This window comes from Gadus morhua, chromosome 15, assembly GCF_902167405.1.
Source record: "Gadus morhua chromosome 15, gadMor3.0, whole genome shotgun sequence".
Taxonomy (NCBI): Eukaryota; Metazoa; Chordata; class Actinopteri; order Gadiformes; family Gadidae; genus Gadus; species Gadus morhua.
In genome coordinates this window covers 7306142-7320051 of record NC_044062.1, presented here as the reverse complement: position 1 = coordinate 7320051, position 13910 = coordinate 7306142, and the positions used below count along the sequence as shown (strand labels likewise).

Genomic DNA, 13910 nt, shown 5'->3' with positions numbered 1-13910 from the left:
AAGGATACAAACCGTTCTATCAATAAAGCAGGCCGGCGGATCAGAGCTTCCTCCACACCTCCTCAGGAGAAGCGCCTCGGACATGCGGGTCTGAATATGAGCTGTGGTTATTAAGGGTCGGTTGTTTATCTCCTGAGCAGAGAAGCACTGCTGAAGAAGCGGTGTTTCATCAGAGGGGGAAAGTGTTCGACGCCACATGAATGTTAATGTTTGCACTTCGATGAGTTAGCTTTCAGTTTCCATCAATAACATCTCTGTGTTTGCTGTTGCAATTACATTTCTTCTTTTTAATTTGTTTTTGTTCTGAGATAGAGAGTTTTTGTATGTATGTGCATGTGGGAGAGAGAGTGACCCTTTGTCCGTGTGTGTGCATTGATGAGCGCGCGTGACAGAAAGTGTGTTTGCATGAGAGTGTGTGCTTGTGCGTGAGAGAGCGTGTCGCTGTGCGTGAGAGAGAGTGTGTGTGTGTGTGTGTGTGTGTGTGTGTGTGTGTGTGTGTGTGTGTGTGTGTGTGTGTGTGTGTGTGTGTGTGTGTGTGTGTGTGTGTGTGTGTGTGTGTGTGAGTGAGATATGACACCATCCTATCACAATATCCATTCAATTATTTGTATCCATTTCAAAACACCGCTTTGAGAAAAATACTTTTAATAAATGCTTACAATTCACATGTGTATTATTCAAACTATAGTACCTTTCAGGGGCCTAGAGGGTCACCAGTCTTATTGTGGCTTAGAACAAAAACCCAAAGTAATATTCACACAAGGCAATGCGAGACACCGTAATAAATAGTATAATTGAGACTTCAGGCTTGGAATGAATAGAAAATACCATAGAGGTTGTAATAATCATCATTTCACTGGAATTGCTAAGGCACATTTCAGCAAGAGAAAGAGAGACACACAAACAAACAAACAAATGTATATCATCCTTCTCATCCAAATATCCCAGTTGTGGCTGATACGTTTTGTAATATCCGTTCAGGGCGGTGGGGGAGATAAAGTGCTCAGTGGCTGATTGTCATCATTTGGAGGCAAAAGGAGGACATTTTGTCCTTCATTACACAGAAATAGTTCCTTAAAAAGATAATAAAAGTACCTTTTGAGGGATACCGTAAACATTGCAACAGTAGCACGTTTTGGTCCAGTAGGATTACACACAAATCTAGTTTAGATTAAATTCTACATCATAAAAGTGTTTTGCAACTTCTATACTAAAAGTGGCCTTTGCTCGTTACTTTTAAAACGTTATCCATGGAGGGATCAGCCAGCCTTGACAATATGTCATACAAGTCTTAGCACGGTAAGTCATAGACTTAATTTAGTACAAGGCCTCTTCAATGAGTCCACATGAAAGAGGAAAGGCAGAATAGTATCAGAGCTGAACTCAATATCTGTACTCTTCACACAGCGACGCAACGTAGACAGACCCTGGCCCATCTATGGCGGTGGCTACGTGCTGACAGGGGGGGAGGGAATCGTTCCGCTGTATGTAGCAGTCGAGCTGATGCCTCCCAGGGCTCTGCTGGGGGCCTCCCAGCCAGGGCTCCACAGAGGCGTGGCCCATGCTGAACGGCTCCAGGGTTAAGGGGTCCGCCACGGTGGCGAGCCCGACTCCGGTGGCGGGGCTCCCCTGGTGCAGCAGAGCCATTTCACCCTGGCCGGGCTGGGAACACTGGGAGACTGTGGTTCCGGTTCCGGCGCAGGGAATGGTGCAGGCCTCCCGTGGGTCCTCGACTTCCAGCTCCTTCAGGAGGCTGTCGAACACGCTGTCGTCCAGAACCAGCTCGTGCTGCTTGAAAGGCTGAGCTGCTGCTGCTGCTGCCGGGAGAGAGGGATTCTCTGACCAGTGCGGGATCTCCGTCTCCGAGCCCTGACCCCGACCGGGAACGCCGTACAGGTCGAAGGTGTTGGCCAGGGAGGAGATCTGCTGGGCCAGGATGCTGATCTCGGCGTGCTCCCAGTCGCAGTCGTACTGGAACGAGCCGAGCGACGTGGGCGAGGGGGACGGCGTGAGCAGGCCGGGCGGGACGTGATGCGTCTGGAAGGCGCTGCCCCCTGGTGGCAGCTCCAGGAGGGCCAGGTCCGCCTGGGCCAGGGTGTAGAAGTCTTCCGGGCCGCCCAGCATATCAGGCAGGGAGAGGCAGTCTGGGACCAGGCGGGTGCCGGCCGCACAGCCTGCCCCGGACCTGTAGCGGGGCGATAAGTGGAGCTCCGCGAGGGGGGAGGCGTTCACGCCGAGAGAGTCCCCTTCGAAGGCCCGCGGGGAGACTGTGTCGAGGGGGCCGTAGGGGGACGTGTGGGGGAAGGGGCCCAGGCTGTCGAGGTACGGGTAATAGGAGGGCGAGCTCTCTGGGGAGGAGGCTGACGGATCAGAGCAGCCGTGTAAATCCATTAGGAAGTCACAGCCCGGCTCCTCGCTGCCCAGGGAGCCGACGGAGGGGGCGGGGCTGTGCGGCGGGGTGAACCGCAGGAGGCTGTCTCCCATGGCGACGGTCGAGGCGTCGGGGCCGGCGCGGGGGGAGGAGGAGACACACGCCGCGCGGTGTACGTCTCGCCCCCCCCTCCCGCCCTCCGCCCAGCGCCTCGTCTTGGCGGCGGGCTCCTCGCCTCGGCTGTCGGAGCCGCTCGGCCGTCTGAAGCCCCGCGCCGGGCCGCGGCGCCGGCTCCCAGGCTGGGGGACGTCCACCGCTTGTGGAGGGCAGAGTTCGGCCTCGGCTAACGACCGCCCGGAGGTATCGCTCTGGATCTTCTTTACGAGATAGAAAGCCTCGCTCTCGCTGGGGAAGAGGGAGAGAGCGGAGAGAGAGAGGAGAGGGAGCAGAGGAGCGGTTTAATATTTTATTAACCCGGATTTTATACAGCGATGGTAAAATATATACAGGAATGGAAAGTGAGTGTCTCAGCAGAATGTGCACGGTGCACGTTTAGGAGGACGGGTGAGGGGCGTTGTCTGCACCGGGGTTCTTACCTGATGATGTGGTTGGTGCAGTGGATGCTCTGGCTGTCGCCCTGGTTGGTGGCTCGGGTGTACACCCACGTCCAGGTCAGATCCTTGTGCTGGAGCCTCAACACCATCTCCACCTCTCTGCCTTCATCTGCCTCCACTGAACCCCAACAGAAAAGTTAGTTTCAGGATAAACCAAGATTTAAGAGTAGACTTTTAACAAATATGAACTTGACTATAAATGTTTGATGAGAAACCGCATGTTTTTCGGAGCCGCTTTCACACACACCTAAACTTAGATGAGCGTCTACGGCCCTCTTCAGGTCTTGGGGGTGGAGACCAGCGTACCAGGAACGTCCAGACATCTCCTCCGCCGTGTAGCCCAGATAACAAACCACGCTGTCAAAGAAAAGAGAAGGCGCGGTCAATAACCAGGAATATCGTATCGCATCGAAGTCATAAACGACATTCGGATAAAAAACAGTAAAAAAATAAAAGCGTCAGGATGATGTTACCTGTCAGAGACGTGAGTGAAGCTCAGATCCGGTTTGTGGACGCTGCTGAAGTAGGGGCCGAGGGGGCCCGTCTCGGGGCCCTGAACGCGGTCCACTGTGGGGGTGCAGAGGGCCACGAAGACGCGCTCCCCCCCGGACGAGGACTCCGTAGGGACAGGGAGGGAGGGAGACCTGGAAGCCGATTGGAAGCAGCCTCTGACGAGCATGGAGCAGCAGTGGCCATGTTTGAGCCGGAACGCCTTGGTGGTCTGCATGCTACATACGAAACTCCTCTCTGGAAAAGGAGAAAGCGAAGCAGACAGGGGGGTCAGGGTGGAGGTTGGTGTGTTTTCGGGATGTGATTGTGTTCTGGCGTGAAAGGGTGGCTGCTGTAATGAAACACGGTGGTGTGATTGTTTTGTTACCTGTCGACGAGTTGTTGTCAGACTCCAGCTGAGCCATGACTGTGTCGACGTCGGAGCGTTCAATCATGTCGTAGACCGTGTCTCCCTGAAGAACGTCCACCTAAGGAGACACACGGGTGTTATCGCAATGAACCGACCTGAACCCATCGGTGATGAAAGACCCTCTCAAGGGGAGCACAGAAGCGAGTTCCACCGGACAAAGTTTGAAAGTCAAGTGAACTTATTTTAATTAGTCTCACCATAGAGTGGCCCAGATATTCAGCTACATTTTCCGAAACGTAGACCAGCTTCCCCTGGGCGCCGAGCACCAGGATGAAGCCGTGCAGGGCTGGCAGGAAGGTCTCGTAGGGGGGAGTGGAGCCAGGACCCTGTCTGACCGGCAAACCTGAAGGGGTGACGAGAGACACTCACTTATTAACTTACTCACACACTCTCTCTCTCTCTCTCTCTCTCTCTCTCTCTCTCTCTCTCTCTCTCTCTCTCTCTCTCTCTCTCTCTCTCTCTCTCTCTCTCTCTCTCTCTCTCTCTCTCTCTCTCTCTCTCTCTCTCTCTCTCTCTCTCTCTCTCTCACACACACAGACAAATTGCATCTTTGCTATCAGCTTTGGTCTTGTGAGTGTGTGTGCGTGTGTGTCCTGAGCTGCTGCATATTTAACTCAAGCTAACCTTTTTATGTAGCATCGTAACAACACTCGTGTAAAATATCGAGTGCAAATCCTACATAGCGTGCGTGTGTGTTTGTTTGTGTGTGTGCATGTTATATAACTAGTGGATCTCGTACAAAAGCGTGTGTGTGTGTGTGTGTGTGTGTGCGTGTGCGTGTGTGTGTGAGTGTGTGTGTCTGTGTCTGCGTCAGTGTGTGCGTGTGTGTTCATTCGCACGCGCGCATGTGTGTGTGTGTGTGTGTGTTTCGGGACTCACCCTGGAGGACCACGGACTTCCTGATGTAGGTGCAGACGGCCGCCATGGTGTGGAGGTAGGAGAGGCGCTCCTGCTCCTCCCGGGGCAGGGGCAGTAGGGCCCGCATGCTCCGGATCTCCGCGTTCAGGAGGTCCCGACGCACCTTGGACGCCCCCTTGGTGGACCGGGTGGACCTGTGGGGGAAACCATGGCGACGGTGATGGTGAGGAAGAGGTTGGTGATGGTTTATGAGGCACAACGCACTAAACTTCCTCTGTGGTCTGCGGGGTAAAACTAAGCCGCTGTCTGTCTGTCCGGTCTCTCACTAAGAGGTCTCTGCCCTCTCAGAAGAGGGAGCCTGATGGCCGGGGCCTATCGAGTATGAAAGAGATGTAGGATATCAATGGTTCCTATGGAAACGGCTGATTTCAAGAGCTCGCCATCTCTGTGGCAGAGGAGGAGAGAGAGAGAGGGAGAGAACACTTGTTCACACACACACACACACACACACACACACACTTGTGTGTGTGTGTGTGTGTGTGTGTGTGTGTGTGTGTGTGTGTGTGTGTGCGCGCGTGTGTGTGTGTGTGATCAGTGTCAGTGTGGGCTCAATGTGAGTTACTGTGTGTTGTATAGCGCAATAGGTGGATGTGGGTGTCTAGTGGGTGGGGGGGGGGGGGGACATGCACGTCATCAAAACACACACAGAGACAGAAAGTGCCACATAAGGACAGCGATATATCCATTGCATTTAGGTCGTTTGAGAACCACAGTTCAGCAGGTTGAAAAACCCATACTGTTGATGGAGGTATTACATGATTAGCTTAAATGGTGTTTTTTTTTCGGTTCATGCATGCACCACAATAAGATTCAAGTAAATATATATACCCTATAGACAACTTTTAAACAATTGGAATTTAAATGGTGGTCATTTTAATTATGGTATATCAAAGCAGGTCTTCAACCAAACTTTTATGAACCCTTTGGAAGACCTCTAGGGGACGAGTATAAACAGTACTGACCTGGATGTCTTGCAGGCTCCGTTGCTGATGTCTTCAGAAGACTGGTGCAGGGAGCAGGGAGAGCTGAGGTGACTTTTGCAGAAGTCGCACCAAACAGTCATTTTCGCGGCGAATTGAAAACCTACAACCTACAAAATAATGTACTGGTTAGAAAATGTGTACCTTTGTTAAAAAAAATAAAAATGATAACGCATAATAACGTATGCATAACTTTTAATTTCTTGTTTTTGAATGATCATTTAGAAAATACGAAAACAACCAAAAAATATCAAAAAGGATTTGCTATGTGTCAAAATGAAAATGAAGAAACGAGAGAGCGAGAGTGTATCCCAGTGGGTCACGCCAGTAAGACCAGTGACCTACCTTGTGCGGGGCTCTCGGTGATTGTGTGTCAGGTCCCGGGTCCCTCTCCTTTATATAGCAGCCCAGTTCCAGATTAACCCCCATGCCTTTGTTTAAACTCGGGCAGTGGGTTAGAAAGAAACACGGGGGTACTGTTACTTGTTGTGACGCGATGATAAACGACGGGGGGTCGGTGGATTTGGTTACACGCGCGCTCCCCAAATGAAGGGTGCCTCACCAAAACAAGGGCGTCACGAACCACGCTGGGCCGCTCAATGAGCCTCGACGACACAGATTGATTAGCCCATTCAAGGTACTTGCGTCTGGTGTCTCAGCGTCTCTCGACGTCAAAATGGGCTGGACTACTTATGGTCGGCTGAAAGGGTCTACAAATTATTCATTAATTAATAAGCCTCATATACTGTTATCATATATCTGTTGTCTTTTTTTGCAAATCTGTTGCAAAAAACAGTTTATTATGCAAAAGAAATATTTGCAACTTCACCATACGCTTCTCTCCATCACAGCCAGGCATCAATTATTGGTGGTTCCTGAATTGATTTTCAAATGTCAACGAATGTGTACAGTTGCCTAAAAACGGCTCATCTTACCGAACCCTCCACTATATTATATTATGTAATATATTATAATATTTTATTTTATTGATACATAGTTAGGCTATACCTATGAACCATCGTTTAATGTATGGTATTTCATTGTTACTTATCCATGCGTTATGGTGTAGGATTTAATTGAATTAATAATATTGAATCTCCATCCCCAAAAAGTCTCGTCAGTTTGCATCATGGACCTATTAAAGATTGCAAACGAGGGGGCGTCGCTTTCTATTACTGTGCCATCTGAGAGGGGGCGGCGCTCTCTGAAAGAAGCGTGACTCGCCTCCACGACGATTTCTCAAATCCATTATCATAAGATTTGATTACAACCTCTTGACACCGATTACTAACTAGCCAGACTGGTGGCTTTCGCCAACACTTTTCCAACATCAAGCCGGTCAATGCTGTAATATCATCGAGGATAAAGGAGATTGGGAAACTGCAGGACTTCAATCCAAGTGGAGCGGCATTAGAAAGTGACGCCGTGACAGACGGGAAGTTCGTGACTGCAAGGGAATCTCAGCCAAATGAGAATAATGAGGGAACCATTCAATTTACCTCAAGCGGGCTTCATTTGATGCTGGCTTACTTGTTGTCAGTCATTCACATCTCATTTTAAAAGAGTCTGCAAGAACACAGAAAACTTGACTTGGAAACCGGTATAATTTCACATTGGCATAGAGGCCAACTATAAAACAAACTTTGTCTATTAGTGACAAATCTTGCCTTTTCAACCCCCTGAAAAAATAATGTTGAGTTTCATAATGTCATGTTTTGTTTTATATATTATTCGAATTCCTCTAGGGATATGCTAATCCCTGGAGAGCAAGTGCTTCCTCAGGCCTCCCTCTCCTCTAAAACACTCAGGGACAGCAGAACTAGAACTTGGGCCTGGATATAAGATAGTGCTTGAAGCCAAAACAAATCACTTTTAACAAATCCTCAGTCTCGTTCTCAAGGGCCCCTGGATGGTTTTGTTCCTCCTGAGAGCCGGGGGGGGGGGGAAATTAGAGAGCGATTTGGGGCTGAGCGACTCTCTGCATTAGCGCCTGCAGTAGGCTGGCCCCTGGGATGCGCCCCCCCCATCAGAGGGGCTCCACCGGCTTCCCCCAGCCACCATACTTCCTGGGGCAGGGTGTCTCTCGCCTGGTCCTCTCGGGGGGCTGACCCAGCTCCGTCTCGGCCCTGCACTTATCGCCACTGATAAAGGCTTGCTTTATAGCGGAGGGATGCTGACGGACAGGAACACACTGCTCCTCCCTCCGCACGCACGCACGCACGCACACACACACACACACACACACACGCACACACTGTGCGGTGCAGTTTAGGGTGAGACTCTTTCTATTGACGAGACCTCTGCAGCACGCGTCGCCTGGTGAGGCTGTCTGCTGGGTCGGGGGGTAAAGTGGTGGCGGTGGCGGTGGGTGGGTACCCCCCTGGCCCCATACCGGGGTGGTGAGACGTACCCACTTGAGGGGCTGACAGGGTCACCAGACAGGCTGGCTGGTGCGCTGAGGGGATTCAAGGCCAGTTCAGAGACGACGATGGGCTGGGTGCCAGAGAGGGCCTTCACCCTCAAGGCCCACACGTTTACATCCAGGGCTTATAGCAGGCGGCTTTTATCCAAGGAGAATTACAATAAGTACGTTTGTCTTAAGAAAGAAACAATATATCACAGTCGGAATAGTAAGGATATTCATAGAGACGAGTGCCAAGCATTTACAATTGCTCAGTTAACCAATTCCTCAAAGATGGCTGGGATAAGACGCTGCACAATGGTACTGTTTTTAAATGCCAGGATTTAAAGCATACAATAAATGTGTAAGAGGGGTGTTTTTAGGAGAGTAAGGGAGGGTATGATATAACTGCAAACAGGAAAATGGGACTAAACAAAAGAATGAAGAAGTTATAAATGTTTGATTTGCAAATACTGTAAAGGAAACCAAGGAGTAAAGAGGAATGATCATCTTAGAACTTTCATTTGAAAAGAAAAGAGAAAAAATGCATACACTTTATAATAATTGTGTGCAGATTAACCCAGCCGAGCAGAAGTGACAGAACCGTGAAACACTACTGCGTTTCTGCCATATTTGGACTGCTGCCTCACCTGGGCCCCGTTCATCACGGATCACCGGGAACAAGGTTTAGTGATGAAATTGTTCTGGGAGAATTCCCTCTTCAAAGGTCAGCTTGCTGTGCCGGCAGGCCGACCCACTTTACACAAGACGGGCGGCCGGCCTCCGGTTTATGCTGGGTGTCAGTGATTCCACTAACAATGCAACGTGCTCTGCAGCGCTCTCTGAGACAGAGGCAGCTCCTCCTGCACTCTATTTGTGTCCTTGTCTGTTGTGTAGGTGACTGAACAATTTTGCAGATATTTTGTTTCGTTACCATCATTTACATTTAGGGATATTTAGCAGATGCTTTTATTATCAAAGTGACTTACAAAAAGTACATCTGTCAGAAGGAGAAACAATATATCGCTGAAGGTACATTAAGGATGTTCATCGAAACAAGTATCAAGCATCGATAATTGCTAGGTTAACCTATTCCCTGTATATTATAACAATATTAAGAACATAGGTCATCATGTATAATATGATACATTCCACACTAGGAAAAAAGCGAATGCCGGTAAGCAAATCAGAGTTGAGCTTTATTATTTATATTACTTTACAGCATATTGCACAGGGTTTTACCTTGGCAGAATTCCTTCGTTAGTGTAAAAAGAAAGCTTGCAGGACTGTAACGACCGCACCTGATTGCCAATATTCTCAATACTTTTTTTTGATGCGATTCTTTTAACAATCCTGTGGTTTGCGTTGTTGGCTTGTACGCGTCCTAATTAGTAGGCTTCAAACCAAGGAACGCCATGCCATCTCCCCAGTGAACCAGTGTTAAGGGACAGTCCTGTATGAGTGAGCACACCGTGGCATGTGATCTGTCTTGATGAAAGGAATCTCGCCTGGAAAGCAATTCCTTGTAAAAAACAATTTGCCATGAGCACATTTAGCAATATTTAATTTATTTAGGTGATGCGAGGCCCAGGCAATATACTGGGCCAACTGGCAAAGCATGAGTGGTCCCCAGGTGGTTGTAAAAACATCAGACTCCAGCCTGCTTTGACCATTCACTGACATTGCAATAGGTGAGTAAATTAGGCTAGTTAATGTTAATTAAGCCCATTGATCTGAAATCTATTGATCTGAAATCTCCACAACCTATCAGAGGATCAAGGGATTACCTAGAGCACTTAAATCCTAATTGCCGTTAACATTTGTGATGTGTATCTGCCTGTAACCAACAACCACAACCCCTTAAACACATTCAGACCGTCTGCACCAAATATGACAAGAACAGTCCTCTAATAGAATATTTTTGTTCTGTTATGCCCATCGTCATTCAGTGTCACATCAACGGTGAGACTTGGGTTTGTCCACGAGAAGAATCAACGTCTGACAGGCATCCACGTAGCTGCACGGTGCACGTCACACGCGACGGGTCCCTGTGACGCAGGACTGTGGGGATCGAGACCCTCTGAGTCACATTGGCACTGCTGGTCTGTAAATAACAAAAAAAAACGTTCCTCGATCGTCTCGACATTGCTCCATTCCATCCAGCACTTGCGCCCCGGTATCTTCGTTGGCAAAAAATAACCAGCAGCATTTGTAATCCTTTCCCACGCGGGGGCCGACCAAGCCTGCGTCTATTGGTGACCGTCCACGACCGTTTAGATCACACGACAGTGGCATTGCTTGGGAGAGACAGAATGGTTAACGCAGACAGACGCACACGGACACAAGCACAACGTTATGGCGGTACTCATTCGCCCGATTAGTTACTTGAATTGCTTTTCGATCCGGGCTGGACGTCATACTTTGCAGTGACATTGGCTATCGTTTCTAACAATCAGACTTCTTGGAACACAAAAGGTGTAATTAAATAACAGGCAAGATGAGAAGGATCTTCTCAATGGCTCAATTAACAAGAAAACTAACCTGAACGAGTATGAAAACCTGAATAAAAGCCTGTGTACCTCTCCAGGCTTTACATGAAAGAGCTGAACCGTGTTCTGGTTTGGGTCGCGCTGCGGGTCACGAGGGGTTTGGTTCGACTCACTAGGGCTATGGTTCGACTCACTAGGATTGTCTTTAGTAGTGGGGAGGATACTACGTTATGTAGGATGATCTGCACGTGTAGGGACACAACAGGCTAACTGGACCAGGAGGGGCTGGTACCAGCAAGCATTGGCAGCGAAAACACAGAGAAAAGGACGCAAAATCAACAACACAAGTGGACGTCCCTGATCTTGGCTTGGCATGAGCATGTGGAGATATTGCGATAGTGCGAGTCGGCATTCACTGACTGTATATAGTTGCACACACACACGCTCCCTCCCTCTCTCTCTCTCTCTCCCCCCCCCTCTCTCGTTTGGCACAAGAAAACAAAGATGTTGGAGTAAGGGTGTACCCCATTGGGCCGTTAAACTGGCATCACCTGGAGGCCCCGAAAGAATACTTGGAATAGACCACGGCTGAACGCTCTCAAGCACAACAAATGATTCTGTTTTCTGCGTGCCGCCAAGGGAGGTAGACGGGTTTGATTGATTACAAAGCAGCCCATCTCGTGAAAGTATACCCTTGCCATGCACAAGCCTGGCAGTTTGAGATCGGTCTTTGCTAGAAACAAGAAGGAAGGAAGGAAGCCCAGTGGACGGTTCTAACATCTCTCCTACTGCCTTACCGCGGTGCAATTTAGTTTCTGAATTTTATCACGGAGGCTGATTTTCCAGGCCGGTGCGTTACATATTCAGTCAGATGGTACGCTGCCTGGGTTAGACGCGATTCCTTTAAGGTGTTTCAAGTGAACAATGTAAGACAGTGAGATCGGAACGATGGACTCCAAATCCACCTTTTGACATTCAGTTAATGAGTGAGGCATCTGCCTCGGATTTGTTCCTCCTATGAAAAGAAAAAAAATCGAAAGAACGTCACGGTGGCATTTTGAACATCCCCCCCCCCCCCCTCTCTGCAGAGATGAGAGGTTAGTACAGAAGACCTTTAGGGTGGACTTTCTTCTTCATGTGCTTGTGGAGGAGTCCAGGATTATCATAGGCTTGATTGGATCTCTACAGAGACCGGAGGAGATGGGGGAGGAGGTGGTTCGAACCGGGTTCTCAAAAGTACCCTTGAGTGAGCAACCCTTAGAAAAATCATTTTTTTTAGCAGATGTGTTTCTAATTCTTCCAAAACAAGGATTCTTTTATTCGTTTTCTTTTTTTCATCCTTGAGCTCGTCTTGTTTGTTTGTGTAGAAAAAGTAAACAAGAAGAAAACAATAGTTTGCAGAGACGAAAATCCAATGTGGAAAATAACTCCAGTCTCGAACCAAAGTTCTTGAGTAATAACGAGGACAGAAGTCCTCCGCTAGAGCCCCGGTTGATTGTTAAGGTGTCCCCCGGGTCCCGGAGGGCAGAAGGCAGTCTGGGGTCTGCTCCGTGATGGCTGCTCTCAGCCATGAGAGGAGAAGATTGGCCTGCTGATGTTGCTGTTGGTTGTCATGGCAGCCAGCTCCCATCTACAGAGAGGAGAAAGAAGAGGTAGGGTGAGCGGCCGCGCGTGGAGCGTTTGGCGTTTGTCGAGCTCAAGCAGGGAACACATACAGGTAGGTCCCCACAGTCTCTCTGTGGGGACCCACCTGGGCAGCATGGGACTCCAGTACAGACCGTGGCTTGGTTATACGAGGCTGGTGCTGGCGTTTAACTGCGCTGATGTAGGGAAACGATGGGATGAAAAGTCACCACTGATATGTAGGGATTGAGAAAATAACGATGAAGACAGGTCAGCGAGAGGTTTCCTCGAGTTAAATGGACAGAATTTAGTGGTCGTGGCCTGACCTTTGGAAGTGGTTAGGTCTTTAATTAAAAGGGGGTCCATCGCACGACTCTTAATGAAACGTGCAAGGGACGATCAGATATTTGTTTCCCAACCAGATGCTAATGAAATGAAAGCTTCAATCGTGCAGAGATTTCCACTCCCACTCAACCTGTGTGCGTGAGTATCTCCGCGTGTGTGTGCGTGCATCTCTGCGCGCGTGAATGCGTTCATCTCTGCGCGCGTGTCTCTGTGTGTGTGTGCTTGAGCGCGTGTCTGCGCGCGTGAGCGCGTGTCTCTGTGCGCGAGCGTCTCTGCGTGTGCGTGTGTGTGTCTCCCAGTGTGTGCGTGGGTATGTGACAGCGACAGTGAGCGAGTGGGCAGAGCGATCGGCGGGTCCCCGTGGTAACCCAAGAACCAGGAGCGAGGACTGACAAGCAGCTCTAGTGCCGACCTGATGGGGGGGGGGGTCAGAGGTCAGGCCTCACGCTGTTATCACTGGCTCTGGTTTCACACCCCCTCCCTCTCTCGCTCGCTCCGGCGCTGTGTGTGTGCGTTGTCAGAGTGTGTGGTGCTGAGAGGGGGCCATGAGGGGCAAGGGGAGTCAACGAGACCCTTACTGACCCCCCTGCCCACCCCCCCCCCCCCCTCCTCTAAAAGCCTCTTAGGGTTAGAAACACAACTGCCAGGGCCGGAGAGGACGCTGTGCAAGGTGGCACAGCCGCCGTGTCGGAGCGGGGAGGAGCAGAGGGGGGGGGGGGAACGTTGTATCGAGTGGCCCCGGGGCGTCACGCGACAACCCCCCCCCCCCCCCCCCCCGCGTAAACATAGAGCGCACACGCGCACACAGACAAAGACACACACACACACACAGGAGGGTCAGCTGTGAAGGCAATTTCTGCAACTTGGGGAGAGATTGTTCTAAGGGTTGCTTGTGTCTTTCCTGGGACGGGGGGCTGGGATTGGCCCACTGGGGCTGGATAGTGGGGGTACCAGGCCCGCTGAACAGAACTCGGCCTGGCCACAAATGCGTTGGTTCTGAATCGTGCTGAATAGGGGTATTATGTTCATTCATGTCACAACTAATTGGAGATTACCATGGTCCCTTACAATATAGCTTTTTTTCCAGAAATCTAGAAATGTGTTAAATGTGATAATGAATCCATAAATAAATGAGTAATTGCAATTATATTGTTTGTTTAAAATCTGAAGAGTGACTTCCAGTACATGAACGAATATAACATGTAATTGAGAGCTTAGGTACAAAAAGCTGTTTACGTCTGAGGGAATGG

At 49.7% G+C, this 13910-nt stretch overlaps 2 protein-coding genes across 2 annotated transcripts in view; both read right to left on the bottom strand.

The window, feature by feature from the left end:
* Positions 1–1383: 1383 nt before the first annotated feature.
* Positions 1384–6431, bottom strand: npas4l (neuronal PAS domain protein 4 like). Its single transcript, XM_030379745.1, has 9 exons — positions 6148–6431; positions 5785–5912; positions 4784–4956; positions 4102–4247; positions 3863–3962; positions 3459–3732; positions 3233–3342; positions 2968–3103; positions 1384–2776 (listed from the first exon to the last, which is right to left on the bottom strand). Exons 1-9 carry the CDS (start codon positions 6229–6231, stop codon positions 1384–1386), a joined length of 2544 nt encoding a protein of 847 aa, XP_030235605.1. The 5' UTR covers positions 6232–6431.
* A 2950-nt stretch (positions 6432–9381) lies between these two features.
* The window catches only part of klhdc3 (kelch domain containing 3), a 28546-nt gene continuing 24017 nt past the window's right edge, over positions 9382–13910 (bottom strand). The window contains exon 11 of the mRNA XM_030379054.1: positions 9382–12322. Coding sequence (XP_030234914.1) covers positions 12256–12322 — 67 coding nt within the window. The 3' untranslated portion in view covers positions 9382–12255. The remainder of the gene's footprint in view (positions 12323–13910) is intronic.

Coding starts and splice junctions, on each gene's coding strand:
- npas4l (XM_030379745.1), bottom strand. CDS start 6,231: ATGGGGGTTAATCTGGAACTGGGCTGCTATATAAAGGAGAGGGACCCG. Junction 5,913..6,147: donor CACCGAGAGCCCCGCACAAG/GTAGGTCACTGG, acceptor ATTATTTTGTAG/GTTGTAGGTTTTCAATTCGC. Junction 2,777..2,967: donor TGCACCAACCACATCATCAG/GTAAGAACCCCG, acceptor CCTCTTCCCCAG/CGAGAGCGAGGCTTTCTATC.